Raw genomic sequence first — 22065 nt, forward strand, 5'->3', positions numbered from 1 at the left:
CAGCCCTGGGGCAGGGACTGGAAGGTAGGAGGGAACAGGAAAGCTGATAATCCGGAACCCAGGGTTGAGAACGGAGAGTGCTGACATGTCGTGGGATTGTTAACCAATGCCATAGAACAATGTGTATACTGTTTGATGAGAAACTAGTGTGTTCTGTAAACCTTTATCTAAAGTAGAATTAAAAAAAGAACTTTAAAAAATTAATTTTAACCCAAAGTATAAAATAAATATCCATGAATCCATATTGATATACATACATGATTGATAAATAAATGTGGAAGAAGAAACCCATCTCCTTACAGAAGATTTTCAAATACTTTAAGTAGATACTCTCCCTTGCAGGAGGTGGAGCTTAATTCCTCCACCCCTAGCCCTTGACTATTTAGTAATTTGCTTCCAAAGACTAGAGTATGGAAAAGGGAAGAAGTAAATAGGGTCACTGAGGATCTGAACTGTACCAATGTGGCAGAATCTACTAATTGTCTTCCATCCCAAGTTGCCCCTTCTTTTTAGATAACAGCCTCTGAGTTTCAGCAGGGTGCATGGCCATCCAGCTACACCAAACAAACAAAAGCATAAATGACTTGTGCAACTTCTGCAAAGTTTCCTTAAAAGGAAACTGCTTGTCCTGTAGTAAGGCAATGTCCCAAACTTATTAGAACACAAAACCCTTTCTTTAACGCCCATCTATCAAAATCCTACAGAACACATTTTAGGAAATGCTCATCTAACAATTTTTATTATTCTTAGGGAAATTCATAATTCTATGTTGTCACATTCATTAAAGAGGAAATCACGAATACTTACATCCTAAATATACTTACATCCACTTGTGGGAATTACTTGTTATTTAAGTTTCTTTTTTTATATATAAGTTTCAAAACTACAATTTTATCAGCATTCCAATTCCAACCCCCCACCACCAGTAGAATTCCAATACGAAACTTTAAGAGTGGAAGATGAAAAAAACTAGTAGAAAAAGATTCTTAAGGTCACCTTTTATATCATAGTACAATACTCAAGGTTACCTTACTAAAGTGTGCCTTCTAAAGTAGGTAAAATATATTTAAGCAAATGTTGAAGCAAAAAATAAGCTTCCTATAGACAGACAGAACTGCAAAATAAAATACCTTATTGCTGCATAAGTGGAAGCAAGATAAATTACTGTCAGATAGAACAATACGTTTCAATTAAACAATTTCACGTCTCCACACTCATTATTTCGTTGTATTCTCACTACAAAACACTTGAAGGTAGGAAAGGTAGCTATTACTATCACCACTTCACAAATGAGAAAACTGAAGTTTTAATCTAGTAAGTGGAAGAGCTTAAGAGCAGAAACACAGGTCCTCTATATCATGTGTATAGACAAGTATCAACAATTAATGCTATAATAATTGCAATGAATTATTATTCACTTTTTTTTTTTGAACAGGCAGCAATTTAATTTCATGTATCATATATAAAATACCTGAAGGTTATGCTCGAAGCAGGTCAAGGTCTGATTAAACAGACTGAGGAAATATGCTGTGCTGTTTGATAATTCTTGACTGTTGTTTGTTAAACAATCTGTCAAAAAAAAAAAGGACATTAATATATCTCAAGCAACAATTACGTGCTGTCATTCTCTCAAGCTAACATCTTCTGTTTCATACTACAGTAACTCTTTATTTGACCAAGCATGAAGTGGTCCACATTATGAGAATTTTCCAAATACATGAAGCTTTCCTCTTAGTTTGCTAGGGCTGCCATAAGAAAATACCACAAAGTGGGTGTCTGTAAAGAACAGAAATGTATTGTCTCACAGTTCTGGAGGCCAGAAGTCCAAATCTGGGTATCAGCCATGTTGAATGCTTCCGAGGGTTTTGACAGAGGCACTGCCCACGCCTCTCTCCTAGCTTCTGGTGGCTGCTGACAATCCTGGTGCTCCTCTGCTGCTTACAGATGCACCTGCTTCCATCACCACGTGGTGGCTGACTTCTCCCTTTGTGTGACCCTATCTCCAAGTCTGTTCTCTTCCTTTATAAGACATCATTCAGAAGGGATTAGGACTAGAACCCACCCAACTCTAGTACGACTTAACTGATAGTATCTTCAAAGAAAGACCCTATTTCCCCCAACCACATTCACAAGGTATAGGGGTTAGGACTTTAATGTATCTTTTTGGGGGGATACAATTCAATCCATAATATCCTTGTAGTTTCCAAAAGCTTTTTTAAATCATGACTATTTTAATGAAAATCTTAAAAATAATTACATATTCTCCTCTCTTCATAAAAGCAATATACCAAATAAAATTTAAAACCCTTTCATGCCCATTAGGATATATGGTTGCCCATCTACTGTTTTCACCTCTCAGTTTCATTGGGAAGCTGCTTTCCTACTAACAGTACATGCTGCCACAAGGCAGGGGCCTTTTTGACTGTTTGAAACCAAAAAAATGGGCATGTGCTGCAAATTACTGTTTCTACAGGGTGTTATATGATGCATGTGCATTTTTGGTAGGAAACAGAAATTCTGAAAAATTTTCTTTGGGACACCATATGTCCCTCTGAACTCTAGGGGGCATTTGGGGGTAGAATTAGTAGGACAATGTATACCCCTGGGGACTCAGAGGGTAGGATTGTTGCGGCAGGGGAGAGGGGGGCATCCATACTACCTACCAAAAATTCAGTAACACTCAATGATTCAACATACTTCCATTAATGAAAACACAGGGTATCAACAAAAAATTCAAAGCAGTAAATAACTGGGTCTTGAAAGGGTTACTAAATTGACTTTTGATAGCTCAAGGTCATTACAAACATCAGCTATCAAGTGCTGTCTTGACAGTGGTATTCTCAGTGCTATTTGGGCATAAGGCTGTTCGTTGTTGTTAGGTGCCATCAAGTCAACTTTTTACTCATAGCGACCCCATGTGACAGAGTAAGGTTTTCTAAGCTGTAATCTTTATGGGAGCAGATTGCCAGGACTTTCTCTGCGGAGCTGCTAGTTGAGTTCAAACTGCCAATCTTAAGCAGATGAGTGCTTAACCACTGTGCAGCCAGAGCTCCTATAAGACTGTTTACCCTGCATTAGTTTTATCTAAATTCATATACTTTTTGTTCTTTTTTATCACTTAGTAGTTCTCTGTCTCTTCCATCTATTCCAATGAGTCAGTTCTTGCACCTAACAGGGCAGCCTTTTTAAATTTGCTCTTTCAAACCTAACATGAGTTAGGAACCCAAGAAATAAGATGGTGAGAATTGTGCTTAAAATATTGATAAAAGGGGCTTTAAGAAAAGTCTGGAAATAAATAGAACTTTCTTGCATGTTTTTTCAAGTCTTACATACACAGTATTTCTCTGCAACTTGTTACTCCTGCTTAGTATTACCTTTTGAGATTTATTCATGTTGATACTTGTAGCTCAAAGTTCATTCCTTTTCATTGTTTCCTATGTATGAATAAGCCACAATTTATTTATCCATTCTCCGTTCTTCAGTGAACCTACTCTTTACCCTCACTTTGTCTTTACCTCTCCCTGTATTCTCAGCCTATTGTCTAGGTTCAACTGCCTTGCTGTATATCCCGGAATTTGTGGTCAGCCATCTCAATCATATTTTCCTGGAATCCTTGCCCTCTTCACACTTCTGCATACTCACAAACATTTCCAACCCTTGATAGCCTTCATAGTTTCTCTACTCCCAATTCTGGTTATGATGTTGTTGTTGAGTGCCATCGAGTCAATTCCAACTCATAACAACTCATTATGACAGAGTAGGGTTTCCAAGGCTATAATCTTAACCGGAGAAATCACCAGGTCTTTTCTCCCATGGAACAGCTGGTGAGTTCGAACTGACCTTTCGGTTAGCAGCTACGAGCTTAACCATTGACCACTAGGGCTCCTTATTTTGGTTATAGGATGCTATTATAGAAAAACGTCTAAAATTATAATGAAGGGACTCAACTCAAATTCTTGCTTTCTGATTTCAATGCCACTGAACAATCCTTATAGACGACCTATCAATTGCTCCAAAAGAGATGTTCCAATTATTTTCTACTCTTTAGTCCCCAACCTTGTCCTCCTTAATTTCACAGACAGCTTTATATCCTACCTTATCAGAAATTCAGGATCATCTAATATAATTTCTCTCAACTAGGAGTGGAGAGACATGAGAGAAAGCTATTGCGATAATCCAGGAGAAAGGTGCTAATACAAATAGAGAGAATTAGATGGCTAAGAGACAGACTGTACAGGTGACTCTGGGACATGACACACTAAGAGATATTCACTACAATAAACAACAACCACTATCACGAAAGCTAACATTTACTGAGTACTTGCTGTGTTCCAGGCACTGTGCTTGTACCTTGAACACATTTACTCATTTAATCCTTGCAACAATCCTATGAGGCAAGAACTATCATTATCTCCATTTTATAAATAAGGGAACAGAAGTTTAGAGAAATTAAGTAGGTTGCCAAGGTCACACAGCTGGTAAGTGAAAAACTGGACTTCCTACTCAATCTGATTCCTGAGCCTGCATGCTCCAAAATAAATAAAATATTCACATCTACATTCTAAACTACTAAAGTTCAAGACTCGGGGTGAACAAACACATGCCACCAGTCCACTCTCCACTGCCCATTAACGATAGATTAGTGATGCCTGCTCTCTGACACTCCAGGGATTCAGGCTGTCACTACCAACTGATCAGAACTGGCAACCAAGACAAAACCTACACCAGGTGAAAAGGGCAACAACTAGCACATTAAGACTCCTTTGTGCAAATTAGAAAAAGACTCCCCCTCTGGATGAACAAATTACAAAAAGGACTCCTGCCTCCAGAAGCCAAGCTGGAATTCAGCCCCATTCACACAACCCAAAAGCCCCCTTGTGCAGAGCTTAGCCTGCACTTGGTGTACACAGGGCCCTACTGGGGAACCCATTCCTAGATCCTTATCCTGCTCTGACCTTGTGCACCCTACATTCTCTGCAGCTTTATCTTCTCAAGGAGGTAAGTCCCATTCTAACTGTTTGCTCTTATAATTTAAAAATATGAGGGATCACTTTAAAAATTAGGAAACTAAGCCAATTATACCATTTTTCTTTACTATTTAAAAATGTTATTCAATCCATCAACTTTCAGAAAGTTAAAATGTTGATTCTTCTTTTTTATATATAACATAAAAACCCAAACCAAACCTGTTGCCATCGGGTCAATTTCAACTCATAGTGCAACCCTATAAGACAGGGTGGAACTGTCCCATAGGGTTTCCAGGGAACAGCTGGTAGGTTCAAACTGTCAATCTTTTCGTTAGCACCCGTAGCTCTTAACCACTATGCCACCAATGCTCCATATATAACATAAGCTCCTCCTAATGCTGGTTTAACATCATATGAATTAGCCTTGAATCTTCCTATGAATTAGGCAAAACCAAGGAGCAGCTGGTGGGTCTAACTGCTGACCTTTTGGTTAGCAGCCGAACTCAACCACTGCACCACCAGGACTCTGAATGAAACAAAGTAGATATAAATTAAAATGAACACATTTACACATATACTGAATATTAGTATATTCCATTAAAAAAAGCCCATTGTGGTCGAGTCAATTCCAACTTGTAGCAGCCCTATAGGACAGAGTAGAACTGCCCCATAGAGTTTCCAAGGAGCATCTGGTGAATTCAAACTGTCGACCTTTTGGTTAGCAGCCATAGCACTTAACCATGATGCCACCAGGGTTTCCATTAGTATATTAGACTAACAAAATCCAACAGATTTGCATTATTTGTACTTGATGTTTTCCAGGGAAGTAAAAAAGAGCAGTTTCATCCATGGCAATTATACATCTTGATAGCAGGAGCCATGTCATGACAACTGACTTGTACAATATAGGGATGAACTGGGTGTGCATGTCCCTGTACTGCCTGCAAACGTAGTATACAGCACATTACTATGAAAAAACAATTTCTTCCATACATGGGAAGTAATTAAACTAAACAATTTCTTTATAAATAAGTGATTTACAAAGAAAGCTTCTCTGAAAGACAAAAGAACTAAATGTCTCTTATTTTCCAACAGCCAATCCTTTTCACTTAAAATAATTTAAAAATTGAGCTGAAAGTGAACACGGACTGGCCATTTTGTTGAGTATCGCATTAATGCAGTATCACCAACATTTTCTCAATGATCACTAGACAGTGGTGTTATAAAGCACAAAGGAGTTTATTTATATAATGGGGTTAAAAATGTATCAATTATTAGTAGCAGAGGCAGGGGTTTGGGGGCCATGGTTTCAGGGGACATCTAGGTCAATCGGCATAAAATCTATTAAGAAAATATTCTGCCTCCCATTTTGGAGAGTGGCGTCTGGGGTCTTAAACCCCAGCAAGCAGCCATCTAAGATGCATCAATTGGTCTCAACCCACCTGGAGCAAAGGAGAACGAAGAACACCAAAGACACAAGGTAATTATGAGTCCAAGAGACAGAAAGGGCCACATAAATCAGAGACTATATCAGCCTGAGACCAGAAGAACTAGATGGTGCTCAGCTACAGCCGATGACTGCCCCAACAGGGAACACAACAGAGAATCCCTAAAGTAGCAGAACAGTGGGATGCAGATCTCAAATTCTAGTAAAAAGACCAGACTTAATGGTCTGACTGAGACTAGAAGGACCCCAGAGGTCATGGTCCCCAGAGGTCATGGTCCCCAGAGTTCCTGTCAGCCCAAGACAGGAATCATTCCCAAAGCCAACTCTTCAGACAGGGAAGGATTGGACCGGACTATGAGGTAGAAAATGATACTGGTGAGGACTGGGCCTCTTGGATCAAGTAGACACATGAGACTATGTGGGCAGCTCCTGTCTGGAGGGGAGATGTGAAGGCCAAGGGGAAAGAAGCTGGCTGAATGGGCACGGAAATACAGGGTGGAGAGAAGCAGTGTGCTATCTCATTAGGGGGAGAGCAACTAGGAATATATAGCAAGGTGTATATAAGTTTTTGTATGAGACATTAACTTGATTTGTAAACTTTCACTTAAAGCACAATAAAAATTAGAAAAAAAAAGTCTTCATTATTAAAGGGCCCTGACTTTCAGATTCAAAACAAAGAAATTAGAGTAAAATTCCTCTTTCATCCATTTGCAGGAATTGGGAGCATAAGGTCATAAACGGTGAAAATCTATACATTATTAGAAATTAAAAAGCTAAGGAATATTAGTGATAATAAAGCCTCCTCTAAGCACTCAGTGAAGTGGTTATTATGAACTCTCCTCATCTCAGACAATCAATGGCGCCTCATCAAGGACAGATTAGTATAGCTTCTTTCTCAGGGAGGGCTCAGGCACCAGCTCAGAAGGCATTTTTATTTTTATTGTACTTTAGATGAAGATTTACAGAACAAACTAGCTTCTCATCAAACAGTTAGTACATACATTGTTCTATGACATTGGTTTACAACCCCAAGACATGTCAACACTCTTCTTTCTCAACCCTGACTTCCCTATTACCAGCTTTCTTGTTCCCTCCTGCCTTTCAGTCCCTGTCCCGGGGCTGGTGCACCCCTTTAGTCTTGTTTTATTCTGTGGGCCTGTTCAGTCTTTGGCTGAAGGGTGAACCTCAGGAGTGACCTTATTACTGAGCTGAAAGGGTGTCCGGAGGCCATACTCTCAGGGTTTCTCCAGTCTCTGACAAGCCTGTATAAGTCTGGTCTTTCTTTTTGAGTTAGGATTTTGTTCTACATTTTTTTCCAGCTCGGTCTAGGACCCTCTAATGTGATCCCTGTCAGAGCAGTCAGTGGTGTTAGCTGGACACCATCTCATTGTTCTAGACTCAGTCTGGTGGAGGCCATGGTAGATGTGATCCATTAGTCCTTTGAACTAATCTTCCCCTTGTATCTTTAGTTTTCCTCATTCTTCCTTGGTTCCAAAGGGGTGAGACCAGTGGAGTATCCCAGATGGCCACTCATGGGCTTTTAAGACCCCAGACGCTACTCACCAAAGTAGAATGTAGAACATATTCTTTATAAACTACACTATGCCAGTTGAGCTAGATGTTCCCCCAGATCATGGTCCCCACAACCTCAGAAGGCATTTTTAAAAGGTGTTAAAGATTCAAGTTAAGGCCTTACATAGAAAACTACTTTATTATCATTAACAGAAATTATCCATCTCTAAATAAGGTATTTGGTATCTATTCGAAGTTTGTATAAAGATCTCTGCTGTTTTCTAAAACTAGTTTTACAGAAAACAAGAGATAACCACCAATTTCTGAAAAATAGTGAAAACCTCAGAAGATATAAACTGTGGGAACTTTGTACTTGAACAACTTAATTAAGTTTAATGAACATGAAAACTAAGACATTTTAAATTATAAACTACAAATAATTGAGTCTAATGCTCTGGGTGTTTTCATTAAGATAAAATAAGGTAAAGTTAAAAGATTCAATATTCGATATACCATGGTATACTGCAAAGGAAAAGAAACTTGGTAACCCACTGCCATCAAGTCGATTTCAACTCACAGCAACCACATAGGGTTTCCAAGGCAGTAAATCTCTACGGAAGACTGCCACATCTTTCTCCCACAGAGCTGCTGGTGGTTTGGAACCACTGACCTTATGGTTGGTTAGCAGTCAACCACTTTAACCACTGCGCCACCAGGGCTCCTCATAAAAGTAAAGGTTGTGCTAAAACAAAAAATAAATGTCAGCCAAGCCTCTGTTCAAATTATTGGAAAATTTGGATTAATAGAGGGAAAATTAAAAGATTCAATATACCATTGTATACTGCAAAGGAAAAGCAACTTGGTAGAGGGTCTTTATCTCATTTACAATTTTTCTTCATATGAATTGAGTAAAAAGACAAGTCCTCAGAAAAGGGAAGTTGCTTAAGGACTTACAAGTATAAAGCTTTTTTGTTTTTAAATTTATCCCATCCTAAATTTTTATATAATTTTTTCTATTTCCACTGTCCCTGCCCTACTTCATGTTTTCTTTGCTTCTTGCCTAAACTTTAAAATAACCTCCTGTCTCTTTTCTTTCTCTTCCAATGGAGTTCCAAGAAAAAAAGGTCTTTGCAGTTTTTAAAAAGAAAAAAAGCCTAGGAAGTGCTAGGTTAAATGGCTTTTAGAAGTTTTTTTTTTTTTTTTTAACCTGCAGGACTTCTCAGTGCTTTTAATATTCCATATGCATTATAAACCTCCAAGATATTACAGTATGCAACCCTTTCTTAACAATATGTTGGTGTTTCAGGCAGTATGAAAAATGCTGACCTAGATGATAAATTCCTGCCTGTCAAGGTCCTACCTTTCCTTTCCAATTTTATCTCCTGTTACGGTTCCAGGGCCTTGGATCATCACTATCATATTTCTACCTCTGTGCCTCTGCCATGATGGCTCTCTATCTATAATGCCCTTCTTATCTCTACTTGTTAAGGACTAAATTAAAAATGTACCTCCTCCAAGCAGTCATTTCAACCTCTCCCCAGTTAGGATTATTTTCTACTTCCCCAAAAGACATCATAACTTTATTGAGGCGTTTACCTGTCTGCCTTATGTTTTATCTGCAAATGTATCTTTCTCCCTCACAAAATTATTAGGCTTGAAAGACAAGAACTGCCTAGCACATAGCTGGTATTCAAAACCACTTCTGAATTGAAACAAGTGATTTTAATTCTCCAAAGAATGTCTGAAAATAGATCTCACTTTATTACACAACACACACGCAAACCTGCAAAGCTAGTAGAACAGATGTTACCATCACCCCATTTGACAGATTATTATAAACAGCATATTTATTATTTAACAGTTTGCATTTCTTGACCATTAGTTATATGCCAGGCAATGAGCTAAGCGCTTTGTAAAATTTCATCTAACCCTCAAAACAACAGTATTAAGATAGGTTCCATTCTTAACACCAATTTACAGATGAAGAAACTGAAGTTCCAACAGGTGAAGTTCCTTGCCCAAAGTTGCCAGCTAGTAAGGTAGGTCTAATAAGTGACAAAACCAAAAAAAACCAAACCCACTGTCGTTGAGTCAATTCAAGAAGTGGCAAACGCAGCTCTAATTCCAACTGCTACACTTTCTCACCTTCTAGTATTTGCCCAAGTACTTCCCACTAATAAACCACCATGCTAACCACAGTTCATTTAAAATTAGTAATAAAAGGCATTATCTAGCTTCAAAGACTCCAAAATTCACGAAAATAAAATGACATCTATACTACTGAACCAGAACTGCAACATGAAAATGAAAGAATTACTCACTTGCACAGTTTGCTTCCTCCCACGTGGAATTAAAAAACTCAGAGAGAATCACAAGTATTTGCACTCTATCTGTCATTAAGAGACTTCTGGCACAATTATGACTTTCTGAAGTATTCTGGAACAAAAAGAAGATAGAAAAATATAATCCGAGTATTTTTAGACTTTCCAAATAACAACTTGAGGCAAAATGCCTTATAATATTTATTATAAATCTTTTAACATTTTGTTTGATATGACCAGGCAACAATTAATAATAATAACGGTAATAAAACAAGAGTAGCTAACATTTATTGGTATTGGGTACCAGGTTCACTTGCAAAGGAAGATGATCTTTGCTTCTTAAATAAGCTTGTATACTACAATGTCAACTACTTAGGTACGAATTGGATGTGTGTCACATGTCTTACTTTTTATGCATAGGAAAAAAAACTCTGGAAAACTATTCACCAAAATGTAGCAGCAGTTAACTCTAAATAATGGAAATATGGGTGATTTTATTTTCTTTTTTTTTTTTTATGCTACCTAAATTCTTCTACAATGAATATATATTTTTGATATATTTTCTAAAAATCTGGTGGGTAAATGATCATAATTCATTTGTTCTCATCTTCTGAGGAATTTCTGGCTCAAAACTTTATAATCCACAAGAAAATGTGACACATCTAGTCTATATCCAAATGCAATAAGCTTTCCATAAATGATTTTAATAATGAGGGAAACTCATACTACCAAATATTAATATTCAAGTTCCTAAATTACTTGATCCTTATCTACTTCCTTTCCCTTGTGTTGCAAGCAAGGAATTTAGTCCTACTGACCAAACCGTCATTCCTTCAAATTTATTTAACTCCCAGCATTTGCCAGATACTGTTAAGAATCCTAGAATTTTGAGGATACGAAAAGTGTGAGGGAATGTCATCAGCACTGGGGCTTCAAGGACCTCACCACAGACACACAACCATCACACTGTGATGAGTAATAAGAGAGCAGTCACTCCAGAAAAGGATGTGACCAGCCACGTGGGGTGAGAAAAGAGGGAAGAAGGGCTTAAAGGAAGAATTCTTGTTTTAAAATAGCTCTTAACATTTTTTTTTTTTTAACATTCCTTTTAGAGTGGCTTAGTTTTGTCATCTATAGAAGTTTCTGGTTTTTGTTTTGTTTTTTAACATTGCCAGTCCTTATTTTTACTGTACCTTTTTACAATAAAAACTTTTAGACATAAACAAAAGTAGAAAAACACTATAATGGAGCCCATGCACTTGTCAGCCAGCTTCCATAATTTTCAACTCATGATCATCCTTGTTTGATTTCTACTCATCCACTAGATTATTTTAAAGCAAATTCCACTATCATATAATTTCATGTGTAAACATTTCAGTATGTTTCTCTAAAACATAAGAACTTTTTTTAAAAACATAACTACAATACCATTATCATACCTAAAAAGTAAAACAAAACCCAGTGATCTTTTACATCATCCAAAATCCAGTATCCAAACTTCCTCAAATACTACATAAGTAATTTTCCAGTTTTGGGATCTTAAAAAGGTCCAATCACTGCAATTGGCTAATAGGTCTCTTAAAACTCTTTTACCATTCCCTCTTCATCTTTTTTTTTTTCTCCCTCGTTGCTGCTGCTGTTATTGTTATGTGCTGTTGAGCTGGTTCCGACCCATAGCGACCCTACTTACAACAGAACAAAATACTGTCTGGTCCTGCGCCATCTTTACAATCATTGTTATGCTTGAGCCCACTGTTGTAGCCATGATGTTAATCCATCTTGTCGAGGGTCCTTTTTTTCACTGACCCTGTACTTTACCAAGCATGATGTCCTTCTCCAGGGACTGGTCTCCCCTGATAACATGTTCAAAGTATGTGAGATGAAGTCTCACCATCCTTGCTCCTAATGGGTATTCTGGCTGTATTTCTTCTAAGACAGATTTCTTCGTTCTTCTGGCAGTCCAGTGTATTCAACATAATTCAAAGGTTCCAATTCTTCTTCTGTCTTCCTTATTCATTCTCCAGCTTCTAGCTTTCACGTGCATAAGCGGTGATTGGAAAATACCATGGCTTGGGTCAGGCACACCTTAGTCCTCAGAATGACATCTTTGCTTTTTCGCATTTTAAAGAGGTCTTTTGCAGCAGATGTGCGCAATGCAATATGTAGTTTGATTTCTCGACGGCTACTTCCACGGACATTGACTGTGGATCCAACTAAAATTCTTGACAACTTCAGTATTTTCTCCATTTATGTTTATCATGATGTTGCTCATCGGTCCAGTTGGGAGGGTTTTTGTTTTCTTTATGTTGAGATGTAATCCATATTAAAGGCTGTAGTCTTTGAGCTTCTCTAGTAAGTGCTTCAAGTTCTCTTCACTTTCAGCTAGCTAGGTTGTGTCATATGCATATCACAGATTGTTAATGATTCTTCCTCCAAACCTGATGCTGCATTCTTCATATAGTCCAGCTTCTCAGACTATTTGCTTATCATACAGATTGAATAAGTATGGTGAAAGGATACAGCTTTGACACATACCTTTCCTGATTTTAAACCACACAGTATCCCCTTGTTCTGTTCAAACAATTGCCTCTTGGCCTATGTACTGCTTCCCCATAAGCACAGTTAAGTGTTTTGGCATTCCCAGTCTTTACAATGTTATCCATAATTTGTTATGACCCACAAAGTTGAATGGCTTTGCATAGTCAATAAAACATAGGTAAACATCTTTCTGGTATTCTCTGCCTTTAGCCAGGATCCATCTGACATCAGCAACATCCCTCATTCCACATCCTCTTCTAAATTCAGCTTGAATCCAGCAGGTTTTTTTCCCTTACAATTATTTACTGATGATGATGGATAGTACATCTTGTAGAGTTTTCCACAGTCTGCATCTTGCTGATTGCATTCCTATGATGTTGTTTAACAGTTTCTCTGTCCACTATACTTCACTCGTATCGGTAGTTATATTTAAAGACTTGATTAGATTCAATGTGATTTTTTTCTTTTTAAAGACATCTTCATAGGTAAAGTTGTGTGCTTCCATCAGGAGGCACATCATTTCTGGTTGTCTTTCTGAGAGCTGTTTTCATTTTACTTTATAAACATTAAAAGACGCATCCAAATGAATACTCGCTTTTAAAGCAGTCAAACTGAATAAAACATTTTTAATGCTCCTTTCAGAGCAATTACTGTTGTAACTTCTTAAATAGAGCTTGGCCCAAGAAGTCAGACAAGAGTAAGTGACAAGCTGGTGATCTCAGACAGCTGACCTAACCTCTCTGAGCTTTACTTTCATAATCATGGGCCCTGGGGTTACTGTATTAACATGTTAATCACCTAGCACAATGCCTGGCACATAAGAAGTGCCTGATATATATGCCATTCCACCTAGCTACCTTGCTGCCAATGTAAAGTGTGCTAAGTGGGTATAGCTGGCTAAAGTTAAATCTTCATAAGTAGATGACTATTTTTAAAAGCAATACAGTATAGCCTATATGAATGTTCCATGCATGGACTAGTTCAATCCAGGGAGATGTCAGTGTGATTGGGGGAAACTAGAAAAAAGCTCATGGAGAAAGAGGAATTTAGAAAAGGAAAGGGATTCTAAAATGGGGGAATAAGTTATCATGGCATGAAACTAGAAATGAGTATGTGATACTCAGGAAGTATTCAATAGGCCACTATAGCTAGAGTAAAGGGTTTTTCTATAGAAGTAGAGGCATCAGAGGGAGGAGTTAGGGCAAGGTTGTAAAGAGTCTTGAGGGTCAGGCAGAGGGGAGCCTTGAAAATTTTTGAGGAGGATGACATCTCAAATCTCAGGTGTCAGCTTTAATCTCTGACCACTCTACCTATCCCTAGATCTGACAAGATCAGTACCCTTATGTCATGGATTGAACTGTGTCCCCGAAAAATGTGTCAGCTTGGTTAGGTCATGATTCCCAGCGCTGTATGACTGTCTACTATTTTGTCATCTGATGTGATTTTCCTATGTGTTGTAAATCCTATCACTATGATGTAATGAGATGGATTAGTGGCAGTTATATTGATGACATCTACAAGATTAAATAGTGCCTTATGCCAATCTCTTTCGAGATACAAAAGAGAGAAACGAGCAGAAAGACACGGGGACCTCATAACACCAAGAAAGAAGCACCAAGTGCAGAACACATCCTTTGGGCCCGGAGTTCCTGCACAGAAAAGCTCCTAGTCCAGGAGAAGAGTGACAAGAAGGACATTCCTTCAGAGCTGACAGGGAGAGAAAGCCTTCCCCTGGAGTTGACCCCCTAAATTTGGACTTCTAGCCTGCTAGACTGTGAGAAAATACATTTCTCTTTGTTAAAGCCATATACTTGTGGTATTTCTGTTATAGCACCACTAGATGACTAAGATACCTTGTTATATGCTTTGGTAGCACCTTGTGTTTTTTTTTTTCTTTGCAACACTTAACCACATCTGAATCTAATAACTACTTGTATCACATGTTTGATATGTTTTCCCACAAGCTCTGCTCGTTCACAACTGCATCCCTAATATCCACCTGTAGCCTGCATGTAACAGGTACTCGATAATTTTTTTTAATGAATGCATAAGAAGCATTACATTTTCTGATCTCTAACCAAAGACACAGCATATTATTATGCTGCTTTAATTTTCTCCCTATATTCCTAAGAATTATTGGTCTAAATTAAAAGTATGCTGAACACTTGCCAGATACATATCACAAATCACCAGCATCCTCAAAAAAATGAGGCATGTATGTGTACATATACACATGCTTATATAATTTTAAACAAACCAAGGAGAATAAGATTGTTATTGTTGCTGTTAGGTACCCTCGAGCTGGTTCTGACTCATAGCAACTCTATGTACAACAGATTGAAACACTGCCCAGTCCTACACCATCCGCACAATCGCTGTTATGCTCGAGCCCACTATTGTAGCCACTGTGTCAATAAGATAGAGCTTAGCAATTCAGAATTTGGGGGCCAAATCATCTTTACAACCACTTTGATGACACTGAACAGCTCAATAAAATCACACCACTATTAGCTTAACCTAAAAGAAGAAAGCAAGACTCAAAGATGGAATTAGTCATTTCTACCACTCAGTTTTCAAAATCACTGTATTCTTTACCTTGAGATAATAAAACTCTATGCAGTCCTTGACCATTGACCCAGTAATTCCAATGGGAAGTGATAAGAACATAGAATTCTCATCAGATAATACTACTATAGCTAAATTAGCTTTCTGTACCACATTAAAAAAAAAAAAAATAAACAACTTGCTAATTTCTATTTTTGAATCTTGTTCTCTCTATTATACTATTATACTCCCCCTTCCTCTCAATCAATCCATGTCCACTCACCCTAAAGGTGAGAAAGGATGCCTTGCTCAAAATTCAGCTTGTAGGTTTTCTGATTAACCCCACCTTGCTCTCTTTCCTCTGTTAGCTCAGCATCTCTGTGCCTTTTTGCTCTAAATTGAACAATTTATAACACTTAAACACTGATGAGACTTTTTCCTTTTCTCTATATAGCCTGTTAAAAAACCCATTGCCATCAAGTCAATTCCAAATCATAGCAACTCTATAGGACAGAGCGGAACTGTCCCATAGGGTTTCCAAGGAGTACCTGGTAGATTTGAACTGCCAGCCTTTTGGTTAGCAGCCGCAGCTCTTAACCACTATGCCACCAGGGTTTCCTTTCTCAATATAGGTTTATCTTATTTCCCCAACTACACTGATAGTTTGAGGCCTAGCCTTATCCTCCCTTTTCTTCTATATCCTTTCACTAGCCCAATATTCAAGAATAGTAGGTGCTTGCTAATTAAATGGATTTAAATAAAAGACTGAGTCTATGTGAATCAAAGAAAATATATTACTCTCAAGAAATAAACTCCCCTGAGGACAACTGATTCCTTCAAGTTCACTTGTAAGAAACTGAGAATACATTTTCCATAGGTTCATTATCACACATGATGGTTCAATTCCCAAATCAGTCCATAAAAGCCTATGACATCCATAAAGTACCTCAGCACTGTAGAAATCATAATTCTGAGCTCATGACCCACATCCAGCTCTACTGAGGAAAGGAGGTGAACAAAGACCAGGGTCTAGGATGAGTTGGGGAGGAAATGCAGACTGGAGAAAGGGTTTTTCAGCCTCTTTTTAACTCTTTACTCTCTTCTTTCCACATCAGGGTGAGGTGAGCTGGGTACCCAGGGGCAGGAGGGGCTAGAAGAAGAGGAATGAGGTTTCTGCAAACCCTACACAAAGGACCTTCCCCTGGGCATAAAAGAATTCATGCGGAATGACATACACAGATCAGGTGATGTCTGTAATGCCGTGCCACTGGAATCTGGAGAAATTTTTTTTTAACCTGTTCTAAATCCCACAGGACCTACACAAATAAGGGAAGCACTTGCTGCTTCAATAGATCCAAGCTTTGGGCATCTATATAAAACCAATAGCCAACACCACTCTTAATGGAGAAAGGCTAAAACATTTCCCTTGAGAACAGAACAAAACAAGGATGTCCTTTATCACCACTCCTATTTAACACTGTGCTGGAAGTCTTAGCTAGAGTATTAAGGCAATAAAAGGAAACAAAGGGCATCCAAATTGGTAACGAAGAAGTAAAACTGTCCCTATTTGCATATGATATGATACTATCATATATATGGAAACCCTAAGTGTTGGGTTAATATGGTTAAGTGTTACGGCTGCTAACCAAAAAGTCAGCAGTTCAAATCCACCGGGTGCTCCTTGGAAACTCTATGGAACAGTTCTACTCTGTCCTATAGGGTTGCTATGAGTCAGAATCGACTCGATGGCAAGGGTTTTTTTTTTTAATGATACTATACACAGAAAATCCAAAACACTCCCTGAGAAAACTACTGGAACTAATAGATTTGGCAGAGTAGCAGGATACAGGACAAACATACAAAAATCAGCTGGATTCCTATAAACCAATAAAGAGAACAATGAAAAGGAAATCAGGAAAACAATACCATTTATAATAGCCCCTAAAAATTAAAACACTTAGGAATAAATCTAACCAGAGATGTAAAAGATCTATACAAAGAAAACTATAAAACACTACTGCAAGAAACCAAAAGAGATTTACATAAACTGAAAAACATGCCATGCTCATGAATAGGCAGACTCGACACTTTGAAAATGACAGTTTGACCCAAGGCAGTTTACAAACACAATGCAATCTTGATCCAAATGCCAACAACACTCGGTAAAGAGACGGAAAAACATCATTAACTTTCTATGGAAAGGAAGAAGGCCCAGATAAGTAAAGCACTATTGAAGAAGAAGAATAAAGTAGGAGGACTTGCACTACCTAACCTCAGAAACTACTATACAGCTACAGTAGTCAAAACAGCCTGGTACTGGTATAATGACAGATACATTGACCATGGAACAGAACTGAGAACCCAGATGTAAATCCATCCACCTATGGCCACCTGATCTTCAACAAGGCCCAAAGTCCACCAAATGGGGAAAAGACAGTCTTTTTAACAAATGGTGCTGGCAAAACTGAATGTCCATCTGCAAAAAAAAAAAAAAAAAGAAACAGGACCCATACCTCACACCATACACAAAAATTAATTCAAAATGGATCAAAGACCTAAATATAAAGCCAAAAACTATAAAGATCATAGAAGAAAAAACAGGATCAATGCTAGAGGCCTTAATACACGGCATTAACAGGATACAAACAATAACTAGCAACAACACACAAACTCCAGAAGATAAGCTAGATAACTGGGATCATCTAAAAATTAAACACTTATGCTCATCAAAAAACTTCAACAAAAGAGTAAAAAGAGAACCTACAGACTGGAAAAAAAGTTTTGGCTATGACAAATCTGACAAAGGTCTAATCACTAAAATCTACAGGAAAATCCAACACCTCCACAATAATAAAAAAAAAAATCCAATTAAAAAATAGACAAAGGAAATGAACAGACACTTCACAAAAAAGACATTCAAGTGGCTAACAGACACATGAGGAAATACTCGTGATCACTAGCCACTAAAAAGCCATTAGAGAAATGCAAATCAAAACCACAATGAGATACCATCTCACACCCACATTACTGGTACAAATCAAAAAAATAGAAAATAACAAATGTTGGAGAGGCAGCAGGGAGACTGGAATGCTTAAGCACTGCTGGTGGGAATGCAAAATGATCCAGCTATTTTGGAAAATGATATGGCACTTTCTTAGAAAGCTAAAAATAGACGTACTATATGATCCAGCAATCCTACTCCTAGGAACATATCCTAGAGAAATAAGAGTCATCACACGAATAGACCAATGTACACCAATGTTCACTGCAACATTGTTTGCAACAGCAAAAAGATGGAAACAACCTGAATGCCCATCAACAGATGAATGGATAAACAAACTATGGTACATACATACAATGGAATACTACACAATGACAAAGAACAACAATGAATCTGCAAAGCATCTCACAATATGGATGAATCTGGAGGTTATCATGCTGAGTGCAATAAGTCAATCGCAAAAGGACAAATATTGTATGAGACCACTATTATATAAAATTCATGAAAAGGTTTACACACAAAAAGAAGCAATCTTTGATGGTTACGACGGAGGGGGCGGGTGGGGATGGAAAAACACTGGACAATAGATAAGTGGTAACTTTGGTGGAAGCCAACACAACTTGTCCAAGGCAAGATCATGGAAGCTCCATAGGCACATCAAACTCCATGAGGGACCAAATTACTAGGCTGAGGGCTGTGGGGACCATGGTCTTGGGGAATATCTAGCTCAAATGGCATCACACAGTTTATAAGGAAAATGTTCTACATTCTACTTTGGTGAATAGCCTCTGGGGTTGTAAAAGTCTGTGAGCGGCCATCTAAGATACTCCACTGGTCTCACCCCTTCAGCAGCAAAGGAGAATGAAGAAAACCAAAGATACAAGGGAAAGATCAATTAGTCCAAAGGACTAACGTACCACAACTACCACAGCCTCCACCAGACTGAGTCCGGTACAACTAGATGGTCCCTGGCTACCACCACTGACTGCTCTGGCAGGGGTCACAGTAGAAAGTCAGGGACAGAGCTGGAGAAAAATACAGAACAAAATTCTAACTCACAAAAAAGACCAGACTTACTGGCCTGACAGAGACTGGAGAAACCCTGAGAGTACGGCCCCCAGACACCCTTTTAGCTCAGTAATGAAATCACTCCTGAGGTTCAGCCAAAGATAAGAAAGGTCCATAAAACAAACAATAATACATGTAGCTCAACCATATATACAAGACTAAATGGGCACACCAGCCAAGGGGCAAGGATGAGAAGGCAGGAGGGGACAGAATAGTTGGACGAATGGAAATGGGGAACCCAAGGTCAAGAATGGGAGAGTGTTGACATGTCACAGGGTTGGCCACCAATGTCACAAAACAGTAAGTGTATTAATCGTTTAATGAGAAACTAATTTGTTCTGTAAACATCTAAACACAATAAAAAAATTAAAAAAAAAAAAGAGTAAATGACATCTTAAAAACAACTCACCTAACTGCTCATAACAGAATATTATGCCATATCATATCCTGCTGCAGGTGACAGGGACAAATCTTGGGTGCTTTACTTTAAAATCATAGCAAGATACATACAGATATAGATATCCTTTGTGATAGCCAATAAAAGTATGCCTGAAAAACACTGCATGTAAACCTAAATGTATTTAAACAATTACCTCGAAAACTTGCTCTTTCAGAAAGACTGAACAAAGAATTTATTTAATGTAACTAAATTCCCCATTTATATTTTTAAAATTTTGATTTACATTAAGTAATATCAGGCTGACAGCAGTAATCAACTAAACACAAGTTTATATTTGCCTATGTCTACTATGGAGTCCCTGGTTGGTGCAAATGCATTCAGCTGCTAACCAACAGGTTGGAGGTTCAAGTCTACCCAGCGGTGCCTCAAAGAAAGGCCTGGTGGTCTACTTCCTAAAAATCAGCCACTGAAAACCCTATGCAGCACAGTTCCACTCTGACACACATGACATCACGGTAAAGTGGAATCGACTCCACAGCAACTGGTAGGTAGGGTAGTACGAAATAATTCCAACCACATTTTAATGAAACTGCTTACTGTTCCTTCAGTATAAGAGGAACTTTCCCATTCTCTAATCTCAATATCATTCCTCATATTTTTCCTTTATCAGACATATCCAGCCCACAACTCATGACTCCCACCAGCACTGCCACTCGAATCCTTCCCTAGTCTAGATCCTAAACGTCCTTAAGGGACAGTGTCTTCTTCCCCCCGCCCCCCCCCCTTTTTTTTTAATTATATTCTTCACAGCACCTACCACTGACCAGGAAAGCTCTCAGGGTACCAAGAATGGGGGCTGGAGGGGGTAGATTTGTCATTTCCTAGAAATGTTAGCTCCCATTTACTGAGAGCTACTACTATGTGTTAATTTTCTAAGATCCCCTTTTATTCCCGTTTCACAGATGAGAAAACAGGCACAGAGAATATGAGTAACTTGCCCCGAGTTTAAGCAGAGTAGAGCTGGACCCCTGGGAGACTGGCTCCAGACTGGTCTTAATCACCAAGGTGAACTCCCACAGGGTAACTCTTCACGTCCTTTTTAAGAACCACACTGGGCAGCTGGTTCTCTCCATTTTACAGAGGAGGAAACGGAGGCTCTGAGAGGATAACTAATTCAAGCTCACAATGCTAGAAAGTAATGGATCTGGAAATTTCTAGCTACAAAACTCAAGCTCCTAACCACTACCGCACAATACAGTTTCTCCACTCAAAGAGTTTCAGGAAAGAGTCGTTCAGGGGAACTCCAGGTGGAGATGGGAAGGAAGCTACGGCGGAGGGGTGGAGAGGAAAAGAGAAGTAGGCTTAGGAGTCAGAAGTCCCAAGAAAACCAGTCATATCTATCCGTAAATATGTACAGAGAGGATGCTCAACAGCAGACATGGGGGCAAAATTCCAAATCCTAAGCCCCATAATGCCACCCACTTTTCTGATGCCCCAAACTCCACAAACCCAGTCCAAGCCCCTTTTCTTACAGAGGAGGAAACTGAGGTTCCCCAGCGTTGAGCACCATCTACATCCTCCTCCCTTCCCAACCCTCCACGCCAGAGGTCCCTGGTGTGCCCTTCTACCCACCCCCACGGCTCGGCTGATGTTGTCCATCTTGCTGGCGACCTGTTGGAAGAGAGGATAACAGGTCTGACAGACACGCACGGGCCGTGCGCTGCGTACTATACACCCGGTCAGCTCAGCGCTGCTGTTGGCGAAATCCAGCAGCAGCTCCCGACACTCGGGGTCCAGATCCGGCAGGCCCGGGGGCAGCGACTGTGGCCCCAGCCCTCCACCCTGTAGCAGAGACAGGGACAGGTCCTCCACCTCCAGCAACTGCTGCTCCGACAGGAGGTCGTGGAGCATCCTGTGAGGGCTGCTGCCGAAGGACAGGGTGCCCAGAGCCAACCTTGACCACAGGAGCAACAGCCACGGCAGCAGCGACGACCGCCGCCGCGTGACTGTTCCTTCCCGGTCCATCACCGGGTTCACAAACCCCGGGACGCTCACCACCGCCTGCCGCTCCCAGCCAGCGCCGCCGACCTCCGCCGCTTCCGGCTTCCGCGGGCGCAGGCCGGGGGCGGGATCACGAGGCGCGCGTCACGGCCCCGCCCCCGGCGCGCGGCGCCCCGCTCCATTGGCTGCCAAGCGCCGCTCGGGGGCCCGCGGGCCAGTGCGCGTGCTGGTGCGCGCGGGCAAGGGCGGCTTCGCGCTGCGAGCAG

General features: G+C 39.5%; 1 protein-coding gene across 1 annotated transcript in view; it reads right to left on the bottom strand.

The window, feature by feature from the left end:
* The window catches only part of OSTM1 (osteoclastogenesis associated transmembrane protein 1), a 30114-nt gene extending 8267 nt beyond the window's left edge, over window positions 1-21847 (bottom strand). The window contains exons 1-3 of the mRNA XM_003404062.4: window positions 21431-21847; window positions 10248-10362; window positions 1472-1569 (exon numbers count right to left, since the gene is read on the bottom strand). Coding sequence (XP_003404110.2) covers window positions 1472-1569; window positions 10248-10362; window positions 21431-21823 — 606 coding nt within the window. The 5' untranslated portion in view covers window positions 21824-21847. The remainder of the gene's footprint in view (window positions 1-1471; window positions 1570-10247; window positions 10363-21430) is intronic.
* Between the last annotated feature and the right edge of the window lie 218 nt (window positions 21848-22065).

The sequence above is a fragment of the Loxodonta africana genome, chromosome 1, assembly GCF_030014295.1.
Source record: "Loxodonta africana isolate mLoxAfr1 chromosome 1, mLoxAfr1.hap2, whole genome shotgun sequence".
In the NCBI taxonomy this organism is placed as follows: Eukaryota; Metazoa; Chordata; class Mammalia; order Proboscidea; family Elephantidae; genus Loxodonta; species Loxodonta africana.